At 52.1% G+C, this 27,681-nt stretch overlaps 1 protein-coding gene across 20 annotated transcripts in view; it reads left to right on the forward strand.

Moving 5' to 3' along the window:
- Prrc2b (proline rich coiled-coil 2B) overlaps positions 1-27,681 on the forward strand; it is a 78,594-nt gene that overhangs the window by 31,248 nt on the left and 19,665 nt on the right. For 9 of the 20 annotated variants that reach the window (XR_011704180.1, XM_071601081.1, XM_071601063.1 and 6 more), the window contains exons 5-16: positions 1,350-1,422; positions 1,972-2,115; positions 4,004-4,245; positions 4,682-4,803; positions 5,125-5,267; positions 10,043-10,133; positions 12,468-12,660; positions 15,808-16,144; positions 17,530-17,726; positions 19,859-20,075; positions 24,587-24,803; positions 25,402-27,459. Coding sequence is in view for 19 of the 20 variants with exons in the window: in XM_071601081.1 (XP_071457182.1) it covers positions 1,350-1,422; positions 1,972-2,115; positions 4,004-4,245; positions 4,682-4,803; positions 5,125-5,267; positions 10,043-10,133; positions 12,468-12,660; positions 15,808-16,144; positions 17,530-17,726; positions 19,859-20,075; positions 24,587-24,803; positions 25,402-27,459 (4,034 nt within the window). In the remaining variant the exon portion in view is untranslated. The remainder of the gene's footprint in view (positions 1-1,349; positions 1,423-1,971; positions 2,116-4,003; positions 4,246-4,681; positions 4,804-5,124; positions 5,268-10,042; positions 10,134-12,467; positions 12,661-15,807; positions 16,145-17,529; positions 17,727-19,858; positions 20,076-24,586; positions 24,804-25,401; positions 27,460-27,681) is intronic. The other 11 variants (XM_071601079.1, XM_071601080.1, XM_071601082.1 and 8 more) reach the window with 9 other exon arrangements.

The raw sequence follows: 27,681 nt of genomic DNA on the forward strand, positions 1-27,681 counted from the left end.
TTTGTGGAATAGAATTCACTGGCAATATCAGCACCCCATCTTGGTCCTATAGGCTTCCCTCCAGTTGGGGCCTCTGGGTGCGGGTGGGGAGTCACCCTGTGGATGCAGACACCAGTGGAGGTGTGGGATTCAGTGTGGGGGAGGAGAGTGAGACCTGATCCTGACCTTGATTACTGCTGGATCTGAAGGCTCCCCAGCCCCCAGGATTGTCCAGCCAGAATGGCACTGTCCCCATTAGGCTGAGGCACATCCTTTATGTGGATGTGCCTCAGGCAGACACCCAGGCAAAGCACGCAGGGCAACTCAGATAAAGACCTGACCACCTCTGTGTCAAAGCCAGAAGGATGGTTTTTCTGCTTGGAGGAGGGTGGGCTGGGAAGGAGGTGGATGGAAAGGTGGTTATTTAATGTATCTCATCCAGTGTGTGGTGGGATTGACATGCTACATTTAGGGGCCCTTGACCTTTGGAAAGGGGCAGGCTGTGGAGTCCAGCGTTGGTGGGAAGGGCAAATGGGCTCAGCAGTTGGAACTTGAAAGCCTTTGCACTCAGGTGGGTGGGGCACAGACCCTGGTCCTCACCCTAACTGGGAGTCTCTCTCAGCCACATTCTGGACATGAACCCTGGCTGGGCTGTGTATGTGAGGGTCACTCAGGCTGGGTGTGCCTAGCAGCATGCCTGGCCCTCCTGAGCTGTCAGCAAAGGCTGCCCCATAGGGCTGAGGCTGGTAGGCAAGTCCAAGTTAGTAGGGGAGGAGGACTGTCAGGTGGGGGCCCTGCTGTGTGGAATGACAGGTGCGCTGGGTTTCCTGGGTGCCCCTTGGTTAGCAGCGGCACAGCATTTGAGAAATGTGAAGAATTGGGGTTTGGTCCATGCCTCTGTAGCAAGGCAGAGTCGCTCTGTGTGGGCACCAGGGACGGCCTGATGGAACGTGGTAGAGCAGGGGAAGAAGGCCCTGTGGGTCTGCATGTGGCTCGTTGGGATAACCAGCCATGTGACTGTGAGCCGGTCACTGCCCTGTCCTGCTCCTTCCCTTTAAAGGGACAAGGCAGGTTGAGTCCCTGCAGATCCTGCACTGAGAGAAGTGCCGTGCAGAGAGCTCAGGTTGTTAGATCCTGCCCAGAACATGATCCCTGTTGTATCTGCCGAGGGCTTGGATCTAAGGTGCCAGCATCTCAGCGCAATGCTTTTTTTCATTGTTGTTGTGGATCTGGGGATGGAACCCAGGGCCTTGTGTGTACTAGCACGTGCTCTGCCTGAGCCCCACCCTGCCTTCTCAGCATTCTGGCCTGCACACTTAGTCATGGGGCTCACTGAGCTAGCTTTCCTTATTTCCTTCCTTCCTTTTCAGAATACAAATTCAGTGCCAGGTGGACCAAAGTCATGGGCACAGCTGAATGGAAAGCCAGCAGGACACGAAGGTGGTAAGTGTGTGCAGGGTGTGTGTGTGGCCCTGGTCTAAGGGGAGCCCAGGGGGTGAGTTCTTTCCTGAGTGTTCTGGTTGGGGCGAGGCACCCACCTGCTCTGTGGAATCTCTTCTCCAAGTCTTCATGTTCATGGTGCCCTGGCCTTTGCCAGTGGTGGAGTTGCTACTTCTGCAAAAATGTTGCCTCTGACTCCAGTGACTGTCATCACTGGAGACGTTCCTCTTGAATGTCCCAGACCTAGCTGAAGCCTGCTGGAGTCACATGGATGTGCCTTCTGGGTGGGAGCTGCTGATGGAAGGCTTCCTGCCTGCAGCCATAGTGTCCCCAGTGGAGGTGGCACATCTTGCCTCATGCCCTGCCCCAGGGGTCGGTTGGGTGGGGCCTCATGCCTTCCCAGGTGGCCACCTGCCAGCACAGATGCCCACAGCATGGCTTACTTGGAACCACTTCAGGGTAGCGGGGCCTTCAGCGTGTGGAGCAGGAGAGCAGACATGGGGTGATGCTGGGCTCAACTAGCTCTCTGTATCTTTCTGGCTTTCTCCACAGGTTTAAGGGGCTCAAGCCGACTGTTATCCTTCTCTCCCGAGGAATTTCCGACGCTGAAAGCAGCTGGAGGGCAGGACAAGGCTGGCAAAGAAAAGGGCGTCTTAGATCTGTCGTATGGGCCAGGACCAAGCCTCCGCCCTCAGAGTAAGTGAATGGCCATGTCGTGCTGCTCCCCCTTCCTTTCTGCCCTCTTAGAGGGTGTTGGAGCTTCTGGGCCCCAGGCTGCCTCCACCAGACCCATGTTCTGCTGGACTTCTTCTCCAGGCCCTCCCTGCCTCCGCCTGTCTTGCCTTCGGGTTAGGCCAGGCCTGTCCCCTCCTGTCTGTCTGCTATGCTGGATATTTGCATCAAGAACATGCCCAAGGCCAGCCCACTGGAGTCCCTGGTTCCAGAGCTTGCTTCTAAGCCAGTTATTTCTAGACCTAATGGAGCCTGTTGGACTCACTTGGGAAGTTAGCTTCCAGCCCACTCCAGTCAGACCACTCTCCACACTCTGGGGCTGCTGTGCAGCCAGCCCACACTACTGCCCTCTGCTGGTGTCTGGCACGGGGCCTGCGGGACTGTGGCAATGCTTGCTGCAGCTGGTGCTTCCTGGAGGTCTGGGGTGGCTTGAGGTTTGGGTGTTTAGGCCAGGGATGCTCAAGTACCTCCTAGGTTCAGGTCTTGCAGCAGAATGGGCTGTTGTTTGCTTGTCTTGAGTAATCCCCAAGGCCTTTCCTGTTGCTGACTCTGATGCCAGGGCACAGTTGTCCTGTGAACTCCATGACCACTGTGCTTCTCTGCTTAGGACAAGGACTTTTCAGTGGCCTGCAGGGGTTTATTTTGTTTGCTGCAAATATATAACCAAGTTGTGTAGAACAGAATTGTGTCTTGCTGGGATTAATTCAGATGAGTTGCTGTGTAGGACTATGAAAGTGTGGGACTAGAAGCAGCTTCTGGAATTAGTTCCTTCTCATTTGAAAAGATGAGGATGTGGGTGGCCCAAAGGGTGACCTCGCTTGCCTGGAATCACCTGGCAAAGTGGGAGCAGCCTAGCTGCCTGGCTCACCTGGTTTCAACTCCTCACCAGAAGCTGACTGACCAGAGTCCTTCCACCCCTCCAGTGCCTCCCTAGCCCATACAGCAGTCCCCCTAGTCTGCAGTTTCTCTCCACAGTTTGTTGTCTGTGGGCAGCCACCTCTGAAACTACTACTGGAGGTTTGTTTTGTTTTTGTTGTTTTGCTGGGTTCAAAATCCAGGGCCTCATATGTGCTAAGGCAAGCACTGTACCAGGGAGCCACACCGCAGCCCTTGACTGCAGGTTCTGAGGGAGAGGGTTTGCGTGCGCATGAGTATTATAGTGTGCTGTTTTAGTTGCTCATCTCTCCCTGTGCCCACTGGCAAGTTGATCTTTGTCAAGGGCAAGTGTGTGTGTCCAGGTTTGGTATGTCCATGGTTCCAGGTGTTCCTTTGGGGTCTTGGAATGTTCCCCTTGGATGCGAGGCTATTGTCACACCTTCTACCAGACAGACTCGTTGGGTGCTGGAGGCACCACCTTACAGAGAGACGGTCTTTGAGGTCTACCTGTGCTCTATGTGCCACAGGGACTGTTAGAGGCTGCTGCTAGTCAACGGGCAGCATGGGGCAGGACCCGCTCTGGCTGTAGTGGAGTCCAGTGCTGAGTGCAGTCCACACAGGCAGGGCTGGTGTGTGTTGAGTAGGTCTGTGGCTGTTCTCAGGGCTTTATTTCCCTGGGTTCTGTGCTCTGTGGGGTGTGTGACCTCTATTTGGGAGGAATCTGTGTCTGCACCTGTCCTCTCTGGGCAGATCTTATTTTAAATCTCTGACAATCTGACTTCCCTCGAAGTTTAACTTGCTGGCCAGGTGTCTGCCCCAGCCTCTCTTGGAAGACCAGATGGATGGTTCGGTTCGGTTCTTTTTTTTTCCCCCCTCCATTTTTTGGTGAATAAAGGGGTCCCCTGATCTCTGGGAGCTCACAGATCCCTCCCTCCCCTCCTCTTTCCTCTCTCTTCCTGTACCCATCAACTTGCAGATGTGACAAGCTGGAGGGAGGGCGGTGGGCGAAGCACAGCTTCTGCGGCGTCTCTGAGCACCTCCCCAGCTGAGCCGGGCAGCAGGAACGCCAGTGCTGGGGACGGAGCCCCCTCCTCGGCATGTACCAGCGATTCTAAAGACCCCTCTCTCCGCCCGGCTCCTCCTGTCCGCAAAGGGACATCGCAGTTCCTGGGAAACTTGTACCACCCTCCCACGTACCATGACATGCTCCCTGCTTTTGTAAGTCCCCTGTGCGGTCCTAGCACTCAGCCATTCACGTCTAGCAGAGCCCAGTTCAGTGGCCAAAAGTCACCTTGGGCCCTCCCTCCCGGGTTCACTCCGCCCAGAGAGCCTGTTTTGTAGGTTCCCAGCAGATCTGCATTTGCCTTCCACCCTTCTCAGGTGCTGTGGCCTCTGGCCCTTGCCCGGGTGAGGGATGTTATTGGCATGGTGGTCTTTTAGTTGAAGGAGAGGTGGGTGTTCCCAGACAGGGTTCCCAAGCTTACCTACCCACAGCAGGTGGGGAATGGGCCAGAGGGGAAGGGCTCATGAGGAAACCCTCAGCCTTTCCTGTTTCTTCTTCCCATTATCCACTTTTCAGAACAAATTCCAATTTAAGTGGAGCTTGGAATTTGGGTCATTGCCAGAAACCCTCTTTGTTGGTGTTATGTTTCAGATGTGTTCGCCACAGTCATCAGAGAACCAGGGTCCAGTGGACCGAGGCTCCTTCCCTCTTCCTCAGCTCCGCCTGGAACCCCGTGCTCCTTTTAGACAGTTCCAGATCAATGGCCAAGATGGGTAAGTGAGCTCCACAGTACAGTGCACAGAGTCTCCTGGTGGGGCTGACACTGGAGACCGCACAGACCCAAAGCCACTCCAGCCCCCAGGCTGTGTGGGCTGTGGGGTGGGGCAGGTTGAGGGCTTGGGCCATGCTAGAGTTCAGCACTGGGGAGGCAGAGCTTCCCACTGGGTGTTTGCTTATTATGTATTTCTTTTAAAAGGAAACAGTGTAAATATTAGCTCAAAAATGAACCTGTGCAATGTAGGATTTATTTTTGGGAAAGTGTTTGTGCTTCCCTGTGTGTTCACGGCCCATCATGTGGACTTCTCTCCCCTCAGGAAAGAGAGCAGGCTGGGGCTGACCCGCCCCATCCGCCCACTGAGGCAGCTGGTGGAGCGGGCACCACGGCCCACCATCATCAATGCCGAAAACCTGAAGGGCCTGGATGACCTGGACACCGATGCTGACGACGGCTGGGCAGGTGGGTGTGGCCGGAGGGCGGGCAAGCTGGAGGCCCACTCTGCTTGCCCCTGTGGCACACTGGCCCCTGAGGAGGCAGCGGGTTCAGGCCTGTGCGTCTGCATTTGCAGTTAGACCCGGTGACTTCCTGAGCAGGCTGGATCTTCTTTTGGTCTTCACTCTTGATCTTAGAGCTGTGGGAGATTTTGATGTTAACTTTTCAAAGAACTTATTTATCTATTTATTTTTAGTTATAGATGGACACAATGCTTTTATTTTACTTATTTATTTTATGTGGTCTGAGGATCAAACCCAGTGCCTCACATATGCTAGGCAAGTGCTCTACTACTGAGCCCCAGCCCCAGCCCTCAAAGAACTTTTGACAATGGAAAATTTTAAAAATCAAAAGGAACAAGCTTCTAGCTATTTGTCACCTAACTTCAGGAAGTACCAGCATTGCATTGTTTTTATTCCTTTATCTCTGCCCACTCCCCTCCCCAGCCTGATTCTTTGTTTTCAGCTAAGTTCTAATTACATTGTAAAAGCACAGGGTCTCCTGTGGGGTTTGTTCAGTGGATACGCTTGCAGTGAGCATCCATGTGAAAAGATGGACGATTCTCACCACTGGAGGATTCCCTGGGTCCCTTCTTAGTCGGTTGGCCTTCCTGACTCTACCCAAGAGGTTCCAAGTCTTCTGATTGATTTCGCTGTAGATTAATTTTGCCTGTTGTAGAACATCAAATGAATGGATTCATACAATTCTAAACCTGTATAATGGTTTTTTTATTTTATTTTTTGTGTGGGATTGAGCCCAGGGTATTGCACATGCAAGGCAAGTGCTCTACCACAGAGCTACATCCCCACCCCTGTATGATTTTTTGTTTTTTGATAGTCATCATTCTTAGGCATATCTGTCATTACTTTCCAAGTGCTAAAATGTGTTTTTATTATTATCATTATTATTATTTTTTTTTCCTTGGTACCAGGGATTGAATTCAGGGGCACTCGACCACTGATTCACATTTCTGGCCTTATTTTGTGTTTTATTTAGAGTCAGGTTCTCAGTGAGTTGCTTAGTGCCTTGCTGTTTCTGAGGCTGGCTTTGAACTCGTGATCCTCCTGCCTCAGCCTGCCAAGCTGCTGGGATTACAGGCGTACACTGCCGTGCTCAGCTTGAGATGTGTTTTATTGTATTGATTTACTGAAATTGTTTTATCCTTTTGAAAGTCCCATTAAGAATGGTATCTGGGCTGGGGCTGTAGCTCAGTGGTGGAGCTCTTGCCTCGCATGTGTGAAGCACTGAGTTTGATCCTCAGTACCACATAAAAATAAATTTAAAGAAAGGTATTATGTCCATCTACAATTAAAAAAAAAATAAAATGTTAACTTTATGCCAGGTATGGTGGTGCACACCTGTAATCCCAGTGGCTTGGGAGGCTGAAGCAGCAGGATCACAAGTTCCAGCCAGCCTCAGCAATTTAGTGAGGCCCTAAACAACTCAGTGAGACCCTGTCTCTAAAATACAAAATAGGGCTAGGGATGTGGCTCAGTGGTCGAGTGCCCCTGAGTTAATCTCTTGTACCATGGAAAAAGCAACAACAGCAACAAAATGAAGAATGAAATCTTCATTCCTCCTGGATCAACATCCCCGAGCAGGGCTGCTGAGCCTGAGGGTAGGCCTGCAGTTAATTCGATGGAGTTCATAGCCCGCCAGCCTCTCCCTGCGGTTGTACCATGTCATATTCGTGCAGCAGGCTGTGGAGCTCAGTGCTTGGCATCCTCACATTTTGGGGCTTGTCCTTGTGGTCTTAGCCGTCCTGGTTCATTGCGCTTCTGATCTACTCTTGCCACGGGGCTGGTGACGGTATCCTGTGCTCTGCTGCGCCTCGCGGTTCACCCTTGCCCAGTGCCTGTGTGACTTCATTTTCTTCCATGTTAGATTACTACTAGTCCTTTGCGACTTCACATTGCACTTTTTTTTTCTATTTCAGTCTTTTTTTTTTTTTTTTTTAAAGCTCTGTTTTGATAAGCAAAAGTTTTTAACTTGGATGCAGATTGATTTACAAACTTTTTTATGATTATCACTTCTGTGTCCTTTTTAGGAACTGCTCCTCTACTTGGTTGAAAAAGACCCCTGAAGTCTTTTAGCTTTGCCTGTTGCTTTGGGTCTTGGTCCAGGTTGGACTCATCTTCGTGGGGCTGTAGCTCAACAGTCTGGGATCACTTTCCCTACACGGATGCACACTTTCCCTCTACTATTTGTTGTTGAGACTTTCTTGTCCCTATATTGAATTGCTTTTTTGACACTTTTGCCAAAAATCTTTTGACCATGTGAGTGATGGTGTGTTAGTCTTGATGCCAGTTGCACACTGTAGCTTTATAGGAAATCCTGAATTCAGGTAGTGTAACATTGTTTTGTTTTTTTAGCATTGTTGATTATTCAAGCTCTTTGCATTTTCATGCAAATTTAGAACCAACTATGAGTGTTTACAAAGAGCCTGCAGGCATTTTGGTTAGAACCTGTTGAGTCTATATCCAGATAAGCGACACCTCAATTTTGAATCTTCAGTTTTAGGAGCCTGGCGAATCTCTTTTATTAGGTTTTCATTCCCTCAACAGTGTTGTATAATTCCCACTGTAGAGGCCATGAGCATCTTCTGTTATGTTCATTTGCTAATAGAGCACATGGTTAATACGCGCAAAGTCCTGAGTTCAATCCCCAGCACCACCACCAAAAAGAAAGAGAAAAGAAAAGCTGGGTGCGGGGGCACATATCTGTAGTTGCAGGAACTTGGGAGGCTGAGACTGGAGGATGTTGTGAGCCCAGGAGTTCAGCACTAGCCTAAGCAACATAGTGAGACCCTGTGAAATTAAAAATATAGATATATTTCCAGGCTTTTTGTTTTTATTTTTGGGTCCTAGAGACTCTACCACTAAGCTATATCCCCAGCCCTTTTGTATTTTATTTTGAGATAGGGTCTTGCTAGTTGAGTTGTTGGAATTTTAGGTGTATCCGCTGTGCCTGGCTCTTTATCCTTTTGATGTCTGTAGGATCTGTTGTGACGGACCCTCTTTTGTTCCTGATAATTTGGTGATACTTGTCTTCTCTTTCTTGTTCCATTCTGCCAAGGAATTATTAGTTTTATTAATCTTTACATAGACTTACCTTTTGGGTTTATTACTGGTTTTTATATCAATTCTAAATGTTCTCATTCTAATTATTGAGGCATTTCTATGTTTCTAATAGTTTTATCATAGTCAGCATATTCTGTATGGTTTTAGTTCTTTTGAACTCATAGAGGCTTATTTTATGACTAGGGTAATGATCTACCTTGGAGAAAATCCCAAGTGCTCTTGAAAGGAATGTGTGAGATGCCCCATCCCAGCTCCTAGCATGTGCCCAGTGTCACCTGACCTCAGCCATGGGAAACACATTCCTGATTGTTGGTGCTGCCGTGAGCTGGTCACTGTGCCAGGTGCACTTCCTGGTTTCCGCAGCAGCCTCACAGGGGCAGATGTGGTTCCCATTTTGCTGATAAGGGGTTGAAAGCCACGCCACGTTCTGTTCCTGGGTGTCTTGGTCTGTAACTGACAGCCTGCTCACATTGGTCGGTGGCACCTTTCAGACCCTGTATGTTTACCCCTTGTAGATTTGTATCCTTACCTTTTAATTCCGTTGGTTTCTGCCTCTTTTATCTTGAAGCTGTCGTTAAACATACACACATTTATAGTTTTGAGGTCCTTGTCTCCAGTGGTATTTGTTTCTTTCTTTTTTGGTACCGGGGATTGAACCCTGGGGTGCTTAACCACTGAGCCACATCCCCAGCCAGTTTTATATTTTATTTAGAGTCGGGCTCACTAAGTTATTTAGGGCCTTGCTGAGTTGCTGAGGCTGGCTTTGAACTTGTGATCCCCTTGCCTCTGCCTCCTGAGCTGCTGGGCTTACAGATGTGGCCACATGCCCAGCTCTGGTGTGTTTCTTGCAGTCCCCCTTGCCCTGTGTCAGCACCCATGGTCTGAATTCCCATGTTGCTCTCGTTGCATATCGTTTGCCTTTCAAGCCATTTATATTTAAAGTGGTCATTAGCGGACAGCATGGATCCATAAGTTGCTTTTTCAACTCCAACTCTGCCCTTTAATCGGATTTTTTTTGTTCCTCATTTTGAAAGATAAGAGTCACATAACAAATTTTCATATATAACAAGAAATTTGCCCCTTTAAAATCTCCTATTGGGTTGCTTTTAGTTAGTCATAAGGTGCAAACATCACCGGGCTCCCACTCCAGAATTGTCCCATCACCCTGTGCTGTAGCAGTACCACCAACCTCCAGTCCCTTGGTGACTGACTCTTCTTCTCCCCGAGCCGGTGGATTTGCATATTCTGCACATTTCACGTGCAGGGAGTCTTGCAGAGAGTGGCTTCTCGCCCAGCATGGTGGTCATCCTGTTGTGTGCACCATCACGATTTGTCTACCCACATGCCAGTTAATGAACACTTTCTGCCACCGGGCTGTGTGGGGTGGGGGTTCCTGGAGCAAGACTGTGCCTTGAGCATTTCCCAGTGAGGTTCCGTGCCGCTAGGGCAGACTGCAGTTTGGTTTCTGCCTGCTTTGCTCACTTTTCTATGCCTTGAAATAACATTTTAAAAACATTTTGAGCAGAATTAACAGTTGTTGTCTAACCTAGCTGCTTTGCTCCTGCTGGACTGCAGGACCTCCCTTCCCGGTCACCTGCAGGTGAGCAACACCAATGTTCTCATTTTGTTTCAAAATCTTCCTGGGCCCTCTTGTTGTTGTAGGCCTCCACGAAGAAGTAGACTATTCAGAGAAATTGAAGTTCAGCGATGATGAAGAGGAGGAAGAGGTTGGGAAGGATGGCCGGCCAAAGTGGTAAGATGCCCTGTTCCAGCTCCTAGCATGCATCCAGTGTCACCTGACCTCAGCCATGGGGAATGCATCCCTGCATGTTGGTGCTGCCGTGAGCTGGTCTGTGCCAGGTGCATTTCCTGGTTTCCACAGCGGCATTGCAGGGGCAGATATGATTTCCGGTTTGCAGATAATCATATCTGAGGACAGCTGCTCAGGAATGGAGCCAGGCTTTGTATCTAGGCATGACCAGGACCTGTGCCTTGAATCTCTTGACCTGGACTCGTGTTTTCTCGAGTGTTATGCAGACGGCTTCTTCCATGGAGCATTTATGGTGTCATGCCCAGAAAGGCTTCTGTGGCCAGGCAGTTTGGAAAGCCACCTAGGTTCAGCTGCCTCCCTCCAGGATCTCCAGGGGCTTGAGCATGCTGCCCAGTGCTGGGGAGGAGGGCAGCAGGAGGTGGGGCGATGCCAGGTCCCACACTCATTGGAGCTCCTCATTCTTCTTCTGGTGTTGGCCTGTGTCACTGGACTGCTTTCACCCAGTGCCCATTGGAAAATACTGCATCATGCACTTGGATTCTTTAGTTCTCATCTTGGTGTCAGTAGCTCCAGCTGCTGCTGTTGAAGTGATGTGATACCTGTGGCTGTCCTGCGGTTTTTCTGCCCTCATTGAACTGCCCATCTCCTTGCCACATGACCACTGCACTTTTTTTTGGCAGAGGGTACCGGGAATTGAACTCAGGGCCACTTGACCACTGAGCCACATCCCAGCCCTATTTTGTATTTTATTTAGAGACAGGGTCTCACTGAGTTGCTTAGCGCCTCACTGAGGCTGGCTTTGAACTTGCGATCCTCCTGTCTCAGCCTCCCAAGCTGCTAGGATTACAGGTGTGGCCACCGCGCCTGGCCTGCACTTTTTTTTTTTAAAGCATGCTCACTGCTGCCCTGCCTCAGGTGGCAGTGCTTAGTTATGGCAGGCGTTCTTCCACTTGTTTTCTCATCAGTAACTGCACATTCATGCGGTGGAGCCTGTGAGTCTTTTGCTTGTTATTCCCTCTCTGCTCTGAAGCCCCTGCTGTTAGTGCCCCTCTTCTGGAGGGAGCCAGGGACAAGCTTCAATCACTTGTTTCTAGTGAGACACAAAAGAATGAACTAGCTGATGTGCTGGGCTGTGTCTCTGGGTCAGTTCTCGGAACATGGCGCTCAGAGGAATGTGACCAAGAATTTAAATTGGAAGTAAAGACATGAATGCTGCAGTCTCATGGGAGCAGCAGGACAGTTGTTCTGTCCCTCAGTTGACATGGAGTTAGGCATGGACTTTGGGCCTAGTTTTGCCCCTAGCTGTGACCAAGTATACCTTCAGTTCAAGAATGCTCAAATGACCCGCCCCCCGCAGACCTGCTCTTCTTCCAGCGTTCCCTGAGCTGGGTGATGGTGTCCAACTCCGAGAGACTCCCTTATGTATTTCCCAGTCTTTATTTCCTCATGGGTGATGGGCTCCTGGAACCTCCCTGCCTCTGCCACGTCCTCCTCTTTGTCTTTGGGGCCCATAGGGCCAGCACCCTCCTTGTCTGACCACCCAGAGGCCGACAGTGTTGTCTCCTTTCTCTCACCTGTGCTTGTACTGTGTCTACTTACCTGCCTGAAACAGGTCTTCTCTGATGGGCAGGTCAGAGGCCCTTAGCAGTTGCTCTTTCTACCTTTTCCTCATGCACCTTCCTTGTGTCATGCTCCTGCCTGCTACTGGTGTGTGTGTGCAGACACGCATGGTGTGTACATTAACCGTCCCTATCAGCCCTTCCTGGCCCTGGACTGCCTCACGGGCACCTGCAGGTGCACCTGTGTCTGGCTGCTGCACTGGGCTGCACCTTGTCCCTCCTGTGAAGCCCCTCGTGCCCCCTTCTGTGCGAGGTGTTCCTTCTCTGCTCCTCCTCCAGCTCCGCCCTCTGTTCCTTGGGGTTCTGGTTGAGCCCCTCCCTGTGCAGAGCCCAGGAGGAGCTGCAGTCTGTGGATGCAGAGTCCTGCCTCTAAGTTGCTGGCTCCTGCCTGCAAGAGGAGCCTGCTAACCTCTGAGGCTCAGTGTCAGCTCTTTCATTGGGGGTAACCAGGGTGTCTCTCCGCAGTCAGTGAAGTAACAAGTGTCACGTACCCTGCCTGAAACTTTGTGTGAGAGTGACCTGGCAGTGCTGGTTTTGGGTTTGGGGGCTCATGTGCAGAGGGCCGGGGGGGATCTGTTTGATAGGGGAGATTGGTGTATACACAGCTGGCTTCAGTGCTCCCCGGGGCCCCTGACTGCTGGGATCAGACATGCTTGACTGCCTGGGAATACTTCATGCTGAGTACCATTTGTCCTAGGAACAGCTGGGACCCGAGAACGCAGCGACAGTTGTCCCTGAGCTCTGCAGACAGTGCTGATGCCAAGCGCACTCAAGAGGAAGGGAAGGACTGGGGCGAAGCTGTGGGTATGTCCCGTGTTGCCCGAAAGGTGCCGGAGCCTCAGCCACCTTCCAGAAAGCTTCATGGCTGGGCATCAGGCCCAGACTACCAGGTACTGTGGACCTGGGGGGTTCTGCACCTAGCTGTTTTGCTGGGACTCTCCCTTCCTCCCTGTCTCTTTCCCACTCTCACTCTCAAAATTCACTTGCCCAGAGTTTCAAAGACAAAGATGACAACAGGTCTTCTAGCCTCTGACCTCTGTTTTGCACTTCACCGAGAACGTGGCTGGGTTCCTGAAAAGTCCTGGGAAACATTTCTTCTGCTTATTTTAAGCATCACAAAGTTACAGAATAATTGGAATTATAATATGAAGAAGATTTTTTCCGAGCCAACTTGATCAGTTCTCTTGCTGCAGAGCACTGACACTCTTCCGAGGTGACCTTGGTCAAAACCAGGGAGGAGTGTTGATTCTGCCGACTAGTCCTCAGAGCTATCACGTTCCCAGCTGTCACCTAAGGTCCTTTGTACCAGGGAATCTGGCTCAGAGCCACATGTCACACTTACCCGTGCTCAGCCAGTTCCCTCTCTCCTGGCCTGGGGGCTTCTGAAGTTGCAGGCCAGTGAGACATCCCTCAGGTTGGGCTGTCTGGTGCGTGTGTGCTGGGCCTAAGGCTCCTGTCCTGGCAGCAGATTCTCAGGTTCTTCTTTGCTTTCCACCTGGTGACCTTGCCTTGACATTGGCCTTGGGGACATGTGCTTTGATTTCATGGTTGATGTGGCATCTGCCACATTTTGGCTTTAGAGTTACTCATTTCTCTGTTATTGACAAGAAACTTGCGGGGAAAAAAAAAACAAGACTGCATATCCCTTTATCATTGTTTATTTTTTTCAGTGACTTGTAACCTTGGTACCTAGATTGTCTGGTTTGGCTTTGGGAGCCTCTCTGGCCTGTGTTCAGCACTCCTTTCTTTCTGGAGGATAACCCAGTCCACACTCCTCCTATCTTAGACCTCACTTTGCCCTGGATTTACCCTTTCTTCAAGAAGTCCTGGTTCCTTTGATTGACATTATGTTTAGAAACCAGTATCTAGGCTCTGGGAGCCCCCTGCTATTGGGTGTCTCTGTTCCTGGGCCTTCTCCTGGACGCGGAATGTGTGTGTCAGCACGCGTGTTCAGAGCTGTGCTCTTTCTGGATCTGTCTCTGTTGGAAACCCTGAGGTTGCAGGACTGCCTCCAGTTCCAGGGAATCCTCTCCTCTCTGTTGGTTGGTTCTCTTTCCTGCAGCAGTGAGAAGTCATGTTATCCCTAGGTTTTATCCTTACTGGCTCAGCACCTGCTTGGGACTGGTTTCCCCTTCTGCTGCCCCTCCCTGCCTGCGCAAGTGCCCTCCCCTCTGACATCACCCCTGTTTCACAGTGCCCTGAATGTCCCTGCTCAGTGCTCTCCTCATGATTGTCCTCTCTGCCCACTTGGGCTCCGCCTCCCTCATGAGGCCACCTCTCCATCCACTTTGATCTTGCTGGCTAGAGCCACCTGCACTGAGCCAGTATGACTCCCTGGCCCCAGACACCTACATGACCTGGTCACAGCTAGTGGCATCAGGGCTGAATTGTTCAGGAGGCTGTGGACTGGGTAGAAGAGGCACTATTTTGAGTAGTTTAGGTGAACTTGCCATTTTCAATTTGGGTTCTCCTTCTGCACTTTCTTACCTTCAGTCTTATTAAGTACTTGGTATGCCAGGCACTGTGCTGGGCATAGGGCAACAGAGTGAAAATAGAATGCATACAGTGCCACTCCTGGAAATTATCTTGCAGGGGGTTTAAATTTTCACTCATACATTGATTGGGGTAGCTCAGTATTCAAAAGGTTTCACTTTAATCTGGTCATATGCTAGAAGTTAACTGGAAAAGGCAACAGGAACAAAATCTATATAATTTATGCACCCAAGTGTATTCTAACCAAATCACTATTATATGAAATGATGGATAGCCATAGGGCAGCATAGTGGATGCACCAGAGGTCTTGACAGTGGACACAGAGTTTGTGGTCCTGTTTCTAGGAAATTGTCTAAGTGGAATAACCCAAGTGTAAGGCTGTGTTGGGGTTCACTTGGAGGGTGGGTGAGCACCAGCGAGCAAGTGGTTAATGGTATGAGCCCTGCAGAGATCAGTGAGTAGCCCTGCCCCTGGCACAGGCAGTGGTTCATGTTCAATGGCAAAGTATAAGGAAAGTGCACAGTTGGGTCCAGAGTATATCATGTAAAAATCACCTTCCTGCTTTTCATTTGGAATTTTAATCTTCTGATTATAGTAATTATCTCTAATTGTAAGAGGTTGGTTTTAGGAGAAAATGTCTCAAATACAGCACATGTGGCTTATTCCTCCTACTGAGGTTCAGTTAACCCGTACAAGACGACAGAGCTCTTGCTTATTTCTGCTCAGTGGCCTTGACGCCTTTGTAAACACCATTCAAAACAGGGCATCTTTTTTTTTTTTGAGGGGGTACGGCTGCACATCTCCCCCCTTGGTGCCATTTAGGGGTGCATCTGTACCCTGCAGGCCAGGGAGACACCCCCCTGGTGCTGAGGATATTCATGCTGCATGTGTAGCACCATGCTCACCCTGTGACCGGCAACTAGCAAGAGGCTCAGGAATGGAGGTGCATCTCAAAGGGACACTTTGAGATGAGCTTTTTCATTTCTGTATAAAGACCAACTTGAAGCTGTATGTCTCACAGTGAATTTCATTTTCTCATGGATCTGTTTACTCAGGGACTCTTATATTTTCATGGAGCAGGAGAAGAATGGTTTTATGACTAAGGAGTGATGCGTGTTGACTCCTGCACCCTTGGACACCCTAGTCTTGTGTGCTTGTTGGCAGTGGTGAAATCATCTCGTGTCCACCACAGAGCCGAGTACTTGTGAGCACCTGTTTCACCTGCACAATCCCCAGGGCTTCCTTTATTGGCCCCATTTTACAAATGAATGACTAAATGACATTTCAACATAGTCAGGGACAGAGCAGGACTAAAACCCAGGTCCAGGTGATATTGCACTTGCCTTGCACATAGAAGACTCTGGCTTCCATCCTTAGAAGTTTAAAACATAAGTAAATAAAACCCAGGTCTGCCTGTGGTGCCACTGTGCTGCTTCTCAAAGGTGTTCAAGGATTGCTGGAAGGAGAACTAATCCCACAGAGGCAGTGGCCCCTGCCTGTTGGGTTTGTGACCCACCATCTCATCAGAGGCTCTGTTCTCTTAGCAGAAATCCTCAGTGGGCAGTGTGTTCCGGCAACAGTCTATCGAGGACAAGGAGGATAAGCCACCCCCGAGGCAGAAGTTCATTCAGTCAGAGATGTCCGAGGCCGTGGAGCGGGCACGAAAGCGCAGGGAAGAGGAGGAGCGCCGAGCCCGGGAGGAGAGGCTGGCAGCCTGCGCTGCCAAGCTCAAACAGCTAGACCAGAAGTGCAAGCAGGCCCAGAAGGCCAGCGAGGCCCAGAAGGCCAGCGAGGCCCAGAAGCAGGTGGAGAAGGAGGTACCTCGGTCCCCAGGCACCGAGAAGGCCCCCCCACAAGAAAATGGCCCTGCTGTCTGCAAAGGTAAGAGGCAGGTCCTCCCGCCAGCTGGAACCTTGGACTGGGCAGTGGTTTGCTGTTCCCATTCTCCGACTTCTTAGCAGCCTGTAGCTAGGGCTGGATTACATTGAAAGCGCCAGAATAGAGGCCAGGGTCACGTGCCTGGGTCTGGTCCTGTTTTGGGTTCTTAATCTAGCTGGTGAAATGCCTCGCCTCTCTAAAGCGTGGCACCTGCTTGCATGCTGAGGGGCATGTGAGATGCTGCACATGTGCAGGGCGGGGGATGGTGCTGGGTGGGAGTGTCTGGAAGGCCTGAGTAGTCTTGCTGATAGTCTCCCTCTTGTCATTCTTGTGGCTGTTACCATTACTGTGCAGTTACACGAGGCACAGATGATAAAGGACATTCATAAAGCACAGGGTCCTTTTATGCAGAGGGGAGGAGCCCACCTCTTGTTAGAATGCATTCTCCCTGTGCCAGAGCTTGCACAGTGCTGCATGACCGACAGACGTAGCAGTAGGGGGCGCTCTCCAGGAAAGCCAGCTGTGTCTCTGTCATCTCCTTCAGTCCCCTCATGTCACCTCTTGTTAGGAGACAGGGGCCCATATTAGACACAGGCCCTGAAATGTTTGATCTGGTAGCCATGTGCCCTGGCCAAGAAGCTCAGAGAAATCAAGTTTTCTTCTGTCTTGTCTTTTTTTTTTTTTTCTGGTACCAGGGATTAAATCCAGGGAGCACTTTACCACTGAGCCACATACCCAGCCCTTTTGAAAATTTTTTATTTCGAGACTTGAGGCTGGCTTTGAACTTTCAATCCTCCTACTTCAGCCTCCCGAGTTGCTAGGATTACAGGCGTGTGCCACCGCGCCCAGCTCTGCTCTCCTTTCACAGTCTCAGTACTCGGGGAGGGGCAGTAGAGAGACTGCGGGGAGCATTTCTCCTGGGCAGGCACTGTTCACTGTCTCATTCGGTCCTCACATGAGTCCTGTGGAGTGGGCGTGACTGCTGTCCTTCCTTACAAAGGAGGGAACACAAAAGGAGAAACTAAACCTGTGCCCAGGTCACACCACCTGTGGACATGGGGGATTCGTCCTGTTTGGGGAACGGCCACTCTCGGGCTACCAGAGTCCTCTATCAGACCTCCGCTCATAGCTGACTCTGATCACATGCACGTCCGCTGACCTCCTGGTCCTTGTCCCCATCTCTAACGTAGTTGTGGGTACAGCTCGCTCACAGTGTCCTGTGGGTAATCCAGGAGCTGGTGCCCAAGGAGTATGTAGTGTGGGCTGGGCCCAGCACTGAGTCCTGCACAGAATGTTCCTGCCCACAAGAGAAGCACTTGCTGTTCAGTCATTGGTCACCTGAGTGCTGTGAGCTCATTGTGGCTTCTCTTTGCTTGCTCATTCTCTAGGCTCCCCAGAATTCCCTGCCCAGGAAGCCCCCTCCACTTTCTCAGAGGAGGCACGCACAGCTTCCCCAGCTGTGGGTCAGAGCAGCAGCAGTGAGGAGGAGGCCAGGGAGTCTGCGTCCCCTGCACAGGAATTCAGCAAGTATCAGAAGTCCCTTCCTCCACGGTTCCAGCGCCAGCAGCAGCAGCAGCAGCAGCAGGTGAGCACCGAGCCATGGCCCCTCCCGTGTCCTCATGCATCCTGCTGTTGCCCTCATGCATCCCGCTACCACACAGTCGTGCAGGGGTCACATTCCAAACTTGTGACTCTGTAGACCACCCCACCATTATTCTTCCCAGTGCTAGGTGCCCCCCGAATGAATACCACCTTGTTGTGGTTTTCTAGGACATGAGGTAGTGGGGTACACGTTGAGTTCCACTGGCTTAGGTTGAAGAGCAGCGACCTCTCACACGCTGGGGACCCATGGGGTCCTCCAGGACAGAGGCTGTGGGCTGTACCAGGAGCTGTCAAGTGGGACGGGGTTCCTGAGTGTCGGGTTCCTGTGCCAGTGGCGGTTCCTGACTAGTCACATGTAGCTGTGGCCCGTGGTGTCCTGGTTGGCTAGGCTTGTTAAGCCCCTGCTTCTCCACGTGTGATCCAGGAAGGGCAAAGACTGCTTCACTGTGGCAGCAGGAGCCTCGTGTGGTGTGACAGTGATGCCTGTGAACTGAGAAACACCAGCACCATCGCAGTCAGCCTTTTGTAAACCTTAAAGGGGACCTGCTTCGGGCCCTGGAGAAACTCACATGGCTAGTTCTGCCCTGGTGCTCTCGCAGGCTGGTAGTCCCTCTGCTTAGCATGCTGTTAAGTGAGGCAGCCTCGCAGCCTTGCTGGGAACCGAGCCTGGGGTGGAAACTGAGCTGACATGGAGGAGTCGCTTGGTGGGAGCCCAGCGCTTGGGTGTGTAATACATTATTATTAATTAACATCAACCGAAGATTCTTCACAATGTGTGTGCTCTGGCAAAACAGACCACAGCCTCAGCCTTTCCCCAGCATTTCCTTTGATTTCTTATAAAACCGTCAACCCAGCTTCTCTGCTGCAGGCGTTCAGGAAGCGTCTCTGGGCCCCACTGACCTGTGAGTAGTCCATGGGCTTGGAGTAGGAACATCCTTGGGAGAGATCCCTGGAGTTACTTGTGCCAAAACACTGCCGTCACAGTGACTGTAGGCAATTCTTCACGGGGAGTAGGGAGGACGGTGGTGGGGAAACCCTTCCTGAGGGTAGAAGGACACCTGCAAGCACCAGGGCAGCCTGGCTGGTTGGCCCCCTGGGGAGCTGTGTGAGACAGGAGGAGCTGTGGGTGCAGGCAGTGTGGCTGGAGTCGGAGCTCCAGTCTCCTGACTGCTGAGCTCTGTTTCTTAAGTGTTCCTCAGAGGTGCAGGGAGTGCCAGTGGACAGCCAGCTGGACAGGTGGCCTTTGGTTTGCAGAGTCTAGGATATGTGCTGGAAGCCTGTGGGGCAGGCCATCCTTGGGATCTGCCATGAGTCCTGCTGGGCTGCTGACTCAGGGTTCACTGGGGAAGTCAGCACCCTCCGTCACTGCTGCTGTTCATTCCTCTTCCCAGACCAACCAGGCCTTCTGGGCTCGTGACTTAGGGAGCTCAGCGACACACCTGCAAACCCCAAGCACTGCAGGAAGTACGGTTCTTTGGGACCAGAGGATGGGCCTGGGCTCAAGGGTCTTTTGGTGGCCTCCCAAGGAGACCCAGAGTTAGGGACAGACAGGCCTAGAATGTTCCATGGCCCGGCATGTGCAGGCAGAGCTGTGTGGAGCAGAGAGCTGGGGCCAGTCATGGAGTTGAAGCCAGGGAGGCAGATTAGGCATGGTCCCACAGGACACTGTGGGTCACCTGTACCCTGGTAGGTCAGTGGTTGTAGGGCACGGGGGACCGCTGAAGGTGCTTTTGAAGCTCAGAGCCAACGGCTGGGTGCGAAAGATGACCCTTGCTGAGTAGAGGATGGGTGAAGAGGATGGGACTGGGACGGGAATGATGGCCGTCCTTGGGTCGTGGCTATAGACCAGGGTCCTGTGGGAAGTGTGCTGGTCTGTTGGTCAGTTTCAGTGGGACGTTTGATCTACATGGAAGCCTCATGTGTCAAGGGCAGCACCAGTGTACCTGGCCCCTGTTGTGGTAGGCACGACTGCCCACCCAGCCCTAGGAGACTCCAGCCTGATGGTTGTGCTGTTGGGGCTCCCCTCCAGGCAGCTGCCTGTCTCCTCCCTCCTGGAGGGCTTTCTGTGCCACATGCCAGAACGCTGGAGACTATGGTCGCTTACCCCTGTCTGATCAGGTCTCTCTTCTGCGTCAGGAGCAGCTGTACAAGATGCAACACTGGCAGCCGGTGTATCCCCCGCCTTCCCACCCACAGCGAACCTTTTACCCGCACCACCCCCAGATGCTGGGCTTCGACCCCAGGTGGATGATGATGCCTTCCTACATGGACCCTCGGATCACACCCACCCGGACCCCTGTGGACTTCTACCCCTCAGCCCTGCACCCTTCAGGTGAGCACGGGGCTGGACAGTGGGTGGTTAGGGTGGCATCTCAAGAGCGAGGCCCTTGGTGTTCGTTCTGGCCTCCAGGACTGGTCTGTGTCTTGCAGAGCGCAGGTAAGGTTGTGTTCCTGTCCTGGACAGTTACCGGAAGAAAGCAAGACCCCGCATTTTAAATGGCTCAAAGTGATTTTGAGGTCTTGCTGCCTCACACAGTCCCTTTCGATTCTCACTGTCTTTGCATATTGTCTCTTTTTCTTCCTTCATTGGTCTTTCCCAGGGTTTGTCTAAGGCCTTTTTAAAATCAGAATTGGGGTTTCTTATTTTTCCTTTATCTTATTTGGGTTTTAGTTAATCATTTTCTTCTTTCTACCGCTTTATTTCTCTTGAAATTATTCTGTTTATCTTGTAAGTGATTGTGTTGGACACTTGGTTCAATAATTTCTGACTTTCAAGATGATGTTGCGGCGTCGTGGCCAGGTATGATGGTCTGATGTGGGCCAGGGGCCAGCAGACTTCTCGCCTGTGGCCAGGCATCGCATGTCATGGGCTTTGGTCAGCTCTTCAGTTCTGCTGTCGTAGGAAGAAGCAGCCATGGGCAAATCGTGAATGAGTGCATTTGATTGTTTTCCAGTAAAACATCATTTAAACAGATAAGAAACCAGACTGTGTTCAGAGGCTTGCCCTTGTTGCCCACTCTCGGTTGGCTGACATTTGTTGAGGTTTTCTTTGTAGGCTGTTACAAAGTCAGTTTTTAATTTTTTCCTGTTTGTTTTCTTCTTTATTCTTTTTGCCTGAAAAGAATCTGTGTTCTGTTGGATGAGTCCGTTCAGTTGAGCTTGCCAGTTGTGTTGTACAAGTGCTTCTTGCGTTACATTTTTTTATCTCCTTAATTAGTTACTGAAAGGTGTGTAGAATCACCCTGCACCAGGGGCTGGGGGCTTAGTACATTGGTAGAGCCTGTGAGTGTGTATCAGGCCCTGGGTCCAATCAGTAGCACAAAAAAAGAGAAAAGAGAAAACAACAGCAAAGCTCCCAATATGGCCGTGGACTTGTCGGACTCTCCAGCAGTGTCCGTCTTTGGAGGCACAGAGTGTGGAATGACATCTATTCCTGTTGTCACCTACCACCTGCTCCGGTGGTGTTTTTCTGCCTTTACCATCTGCTTTGTCCAATAGTAGCACGATGATATCAGTTTCCTTTTGATTAGAACTTAGAGTCTCTTTTGTTCAGTTTTTTGCTGCCATTTCTCTGAGTCCTTATTTCTAGGGAGTGCATAACTTTTTGTATACAAGACCTATATGGTCTTACTCTGAAAATTCTATGGCTTTTAACTACCAAAGTTGCTCCCTTTACATTTATTCAAATTTTATATTTAGATTTTCCCATTAATCTGTCTTATGCATTCCGCTTATCCCACTTTCCGTGTGTGTGTGTGTGTGTGTGTGTGTGTGTGTTTCCCTTCTACGTTCTGTTTCTTATGTTAGTGACATTAAAATCCTAACATGAGGACTGGGTACACCTGGTGGTAGAGTGATTGCCTAATATGTGTGAGACACTGGGTTCCAGCCCCAGCACTGCCCCCCCCCCCCCCCCAAAGAAAATCCTATCGTGCCCTCTTGACCTACAGAAGGGTCTACTCGGTGTCTCCACCTTCATCTGAACCTGCTGACCTCTGTCTCTATTCTTGTGCCCACACCGGCAGTTACTGTTTTGTCATCTTCTCTGTGCTATTGAGCTGGGCCTGTGTGTTCCCTTGTCTCGATGGCCTTTCTTCACCTGGGGTGGGCCTGTGTCATCTCTGACAGTCTTCTGCCATTCGGGTTGCTGGCCTGAACAGAGAGCTGCAGGCGGGTGCTCTTCCTCTGGGTGCTGTGCAGATCTTCCTGTTTTCTTCTGGCTCCTCTTGCTGCTGAAAACTTGATCCATTCTTAGGTCTTCTGTGCTGTATTGTCTCTGGCTGTTTTCGAGGTCTTGTCTTGTCTTGGGTGTCCTTGGTTCTGTCACTATGTGCTGTGTTCAGGTGGACCTCTCTGATTACTCTGCTTGGGAGTCCTTGTGCTTGAATCTAAGGTGTACCTCTTTCCCCACTTCTGGAAGATTCTCTTCTGATAATTGCTTCAAGTTATTGACTCTCCTCGTTCCTTTTTCTTCTTTGTATTTAGGTCTTTACTTTCTGGTACTGGGGTAGCCCGTAGCACTTAGGTCCTGACCTTGATGTGATCTGCCAGGGCTCTACCACTGGGCGACATCCAGACCCTCCTTGTTCCTTTTATCTTTTCTTTCTAGGTCCTGCTCTAGGTTTATTATGTACCTTCCATGCTGTCTTTTAAGTGTCTTAAATCAGAGAAAGTGAAAATGAGCAGGCGTTACCCCTTTGTTGCCTTCCAGGAAGCCCCTGGCTGTTCCCAGGACACTTCTCTCCCCAGCTGAGTCTGTCTACTTTTATTACTGTCCAGTGAGGTGTTTTTTTTTTTTTTTTTAATATTTTCTAGTTGTGAATGTACCTGTATTTTATTCATATGTGGTACTGAGAATCGAACCCAGTGCCTCACGCATGCTAGGCAAACACTCTACCACTGAGTTACAGCCCCAGCTCTGTTCAGTGAGTTTTAATTTCAGTGACTGTGTGTTTTTATGATTAGAATTTGTTTCATAAGCCTTGTATTCTTTTTTTTTTTTTTTTTTAAGTTTTTTAAAAAATTTCCTTTTATGTTCTTAATTATTTCAAATGTGATTTCCTAGTGATTACCAGACGGTTGTGCTGTCTGAAGTCTTGAGGACTCACTGTGAGCTCGTGGTGAATACTCAGCACACGTGTTCTGGTGGTTTTGGATCTAGATTGGTTTCAGGAAGCAGTGTGGAATCGGGTTGAGGGCATGTCCCTCCATAGTCTCTTTAGCTGGAACCACCCTTGATGGCAGGTTTCTGGACTATTCTGGGAGTTAGAAATTTGGACCCCTTCTGCCTAGATCCCCATGGAAGCAGCCATGTGGTTTCTGAATTCCAAGAGAGTGCTTTTCCCTGCCCAGATCCAGGCACTCAGCCCTGCTGAAAATCACACATTCTCCAGTGCACCTGACAGGCATGGGCAGAGGCTGGGAGAGGCATAATTCGTCCAGGTGCACTTTGGAGGGTCTCTGTTTTGAGCAGGTTCCATCTGCACTCCTTGTCCTATGAGGGTGCTGAAGACCAAGCCTGAGGGTTTCCAGGCTGAGCTGCCCTTCTTTCTGCTCTTCAGGGTGTTCCAGCTCCTGCACTCGTAGCTCTGGTTTTCAGCTTCTGGAAGTTACTATTTTCTTGTGAACACAGCTCTGCAAGCAGAACATTTGATCTATTCTGCCCAGCCCTTTTGTGACAGTAGGGGTTTTCGGGTCTTCGTGTAGCCACAGACAGGGCGATGTGTGCCTCATGAGGAATGCGTGATGCAAGGCACGAGGCTGTGGGTTTCCAGGGAATCCCGCCCATCTTGAATCGGACTAGCGGTGCTGGAGTCCCCCTGTCAGCAGCACTTGAGCAGTGTCCAATGGCTAGTGCAGAGCTTCTGACTGCTGGCCTGATGCTGAACCACCTTCTCACCAGATGAGCTGCAGTCAGGAGACAGGCGCCACAGTGTCATAGGGCTTTGAGTATTTCAGAGTCAGATCTGTTTCCTTGCAGATGTAGGCCCAGACCTGGGCAGCACCTGTGCCAGCCCCACTGCCCCACCTGACAGGCATGGGCAGAGGCTGGGAGAGGCACGATTCGTCCAGGTGCCCAGCCAGTTACAGCTGGTGGGACCTATATGCTGGTCCAATCTGGCAGTTAGCAGTTTTTTTGTTTTGTTTTTAACATTTTTTATAGTAAATGGACACAATACCTTTATTTTATTTATATATGGGGCTAAGGGTCGAACCCAGTGCTTCACATGTGCTAGGCAAGCGCTTTGAACATGAACTGAACTCCAATCCCAGCCCAAGTTAACAGTTTTTTGTTATTTTTCAACTGCCACCCTCCTCCCTCACCGCATTCCCAAAATCTCCCCATACACCATATGTAGTGTTGCCATCCTTTTTGGAATTAGGGATAAAAGGAAATAAACTCAGCCTAAATCTTCCTGCAAGGATTCGGAAGTAGACAGCGCTGGCTGCCATTCTCACATGCTCTCTGGGATGTGGCTCGTCTGCCTAGGTCTGAACTAGAGAGCTTCCAAGCATCTCTGCTGCACAGCACTCCTCAGCTTGCTGACCCCATGGCCTCTGGTTAGCACTGAGGGATTCCACTTGTCATTTCCAGTTTGCATGTCCCAGTTTTATTACCCTTTGATACAGGCACTTGGTCTGAGAACTCAGCTTGTCTCTGCAGGTCTTTGAACAGGTCAGGTAGCCTCAGGGTCCCTGGTCAGAAAAGAGTGAAGGCCACTGTTCTGGAGTGGGGTGCTGTGTCCAGGGGCAGGCCGAGAGACTTACTGTTCCACGTGGCTGGCTGGTTGCCATGGGGCTTTCTAAATGACATGATTCAGAATTGTCCTTTGTCTTGGCCAGGACTGATGAAGCCCATGATGCCCCAAGAGTCCCTCAGTGGGACTGGATGTCGTTCTGAAGATCAGAGCTGTGTGCCCCCACTCCAAGAAAGAAAAGTGACCGCCATCGATCCAGCTCCCGTCTGGAGCCCAGAGGGCTACCTGGCGCTGCAGAGCAAGGGCTACTCATTGCCCCACCCAAAGTCAAGCGACACTTTGCCTGTGGATGTGCATGTCAGGTGAGATGACACTTGCTCCCGCTGCCTGGATGCTACAGGACAGCTCTCTGGTCCTAAGGGAAAGGCCCTGTCCCAGGAGATGCTGCCTTGGGAGGCGGGAAGGGGTATGGATTGTGCTTGGATACTGTGTGAACGGCTTTTACTGATGGGGGCTGAAGGCTCAGCAGGAGCCCCAGACTGCCAGTCTTGGATGTGGAGTCGGGGAGGGCCTCACAGACAGGCAGGTCGAGGGAAGGGGTGTGGGCTTGCCCCTTGGTGAGTAAACAGGGCTAGCCCTGCTGCCCAGGGCCCGACTCCAGCTGACTCCCAGGCTCCAGCTTGCTCCAGGGGACCGCCAGCTTCTCTCTGTCTCCGGGTGGCAAGCTGAGCCTGCCCAGTGGCCACTGCCTTCTCTGCGCTCACGGACTTCAGGGGCCATGGAGGGCCCCATGGCCCAGCCGCTCTAAGACGTGTTTAAAGATAGAGCCAGTGTTTGCTGTGTTCTTCTTTCTTTTTTAAGGCATTTTTTTTTTCTTTCTGAAACTGAGCTTTGTGTTCAGCATGGAAGCCAGGAACCCAGCTCCAATCACATTGACTGATTTCTCTGGTTCCTTTTCAGGAATGAAAGCTCTTACTCTGCCTCCCCTGGAAGGTCAGGGGGTGTAAGTGCCCAGCGCCATCTCTTTGAGGAGAGAGGGGAGGAGTACTTGAGTGCTTTTGACAAGAAGGCCCAAGCAGACTTTGACAGCTGTATCTCTTCTCAAAGAATAGGCCAGGAGCTTTTATTTCCACCCCAAGAAAATGTTCAGGAGGCGGGCGCTCCTGGGGGCCACGCCCAAAACCTCAGGCGTCCCCCGCTGGAGCCTGACTTTGTCCCAGTTGAGAAAAAGCCAGAGTTTTGCAGCTGGGACATTGGCCACCAGCCAAAGGCCCCCGACACAGCCAAGGGTGTTGAGCAGGAGGCGCCCCGGGAGGAGCCGTCCTTCCATGCTGCCTCCTGGGAGAAGGAAGGGAGTCCTGACAAACAGCCAGACCCAGAGCCTGAATGGACACCTGAGCCCCGGAGTTCCAGTGGCCAGCACCAGGAGCAGCCAGGCAGGACCCGGAGGTCAGGGCCCATCAAAAAACCGGTCCTCAAAGCCCTGAAAGTGGAGGAGAAGGAGAAGGAGCTAGAGAAGGTTAAGCGGGGGCTCGGGGAAGAGAGTGCACGGCTGGCCACAGAGAAGCCTGAGCAGGATGAGGACGAAGAGAACGACCCTGCCCTGGCCAACGCCTCCCCCTCCACTTTGGAGGACAAGGCCTCCACCCGGGCTGGGTCCAGCCACGAGGCCAGCAAATGGGATGCGGATGAGGATGAGAAGGCTGACAAGGCCTGGGAGCCCAGACCATCCCGAGAGAACAGCGACATTCCCCCCACCAAGAGAAACAACTGGATCTTCATCGATGAGGAGCAGGCCTTTGGGGGCCGGGGGCAGGCCCGCAGCCGGGGCCGAGGTTTCAGAGAATTCACTTTCCGAGGTCGGCCAGCCGGGGGAAATGGAAGCAGCCTGTGTGGCGGGGGCGTCCTGGGGGCCCGCGGCATCTACAGCAGCAGCCAGCGGAGTGGCCGCGGTCGGGGCCTGCGGGAGTTCCCCCAGCCAGAGGACAGCCCCAGAGCCAAGCCGCGGCGGCGCATCGCCAGCGAGACCCATAGCGAGGGCTCCGAGTATGAGGAGCTGCCCAAGCGGCGCCGGCAGAGGGGCTCGGAGAGCGGGACGGAGGGCTCGCTCCTGGGGCGGGAGGAGGGCGCCCTGCAGACGGACTCCTGGCGCTCTAGCAAGGCGTACCCCGAGGACCAGAGCGGCCCGGAGGCCAAGGGTCGGGGCCCTCGGGCCTGTGGCCGTGCTCTCCCGCCCAGGCTGAGCAACGGCGGCTATGGGCGCAGGGCCTTCGCCCCCAAGGAGCCGGTCCCCTGGCAGAGCAGGAGCCCGGGCGGCTCCTGGCAGGAGTACGGTCCTGCCGACACGGGTGGGACCCGGCGTGCCACGGACAGAGACTACGTCCCTGACTCCTACCGACATGCGGACTCGTTTGGCAGCAGGGCCTTTGAGGACAGCCGCTTGGAGGACAAGAGGTCCTTCTTCCAAGACGACCATGTTACAGATTCTGAGAATGCAGAGAACCGGCCGTTCCGGAGGAGGCGCCCCCCACGCCAAGACAAGCCCCCGCGCTTCCGGCGGCTGCGGCAGGAGCGGGAGTCCTTGGTCCTGTGGGGACCAGAGGAGGAGGCCCCCCTGCTGGCGGGCCAGTGGCCAGGCCGGCCCAAACTCTGCCCTGGGGACAAGGTTGGCGCAGGGGGCCGCAGGTCCCCAGACCCATCCTGCCACAACTCCTCTGACCATGCCAACGAGGAGTGGGAAACGGCCTCTGAGAGCAGCGACTTCAGCGAGCGCAGGGAGAGGCGCGGGGGCCCAGGGGAGCCCGACCCACAGGGGGACGGTGGCCTGTCTGGGGCCGGTCTGGGTGAGAAGAAGGAACTGGCCAAGAGGAGCTTCTCCAGCCAGAGGCCCCTGGCTGACAGACAGAGCCGCAAGCTGGAGCCGGGAGGGTTTGGGGAGAAGCCCGTTAGGCCAGGTGGTGGTGAGACGTCCCCCCGCTATGACAGCCAGCAGAGCGGGACACCCTTGAAAGCCAAAAGGTAACCGAGAGCACCACCCCAGGCCCCTGTTGTTGTCCCCCCCGCAGCAGCCCCGAGTCCATGCATGCATGCCCGCCGGGCCACGCGCTGCCGGCCGCTGTGTGTCAGCGTCTCATCCTGCTCCTGCATCGCTTGTCTGCTTCTCACGATGTGTCCTTGTTGTTGTGGCCTGACAGTCTGAGCCTGAAGTGTGCCCTGCCCCACCCCGTGCCTTGTGACTGC

This window comes from Marmota flaviventris, chromosome 13 (assembly GCF_047511675.1).
Source record: "Marmota flaviventris isolate mMarFla1 chromosome 13, mMarFla1.hap1, whole genome shotgun sequence".
Classification (NCBI taxonomy): Eukaryota; Metazoa; Chordata; class Mammalia; order Rodentia; family Sciuridae; genus Marmota; species Marmota flaviventris.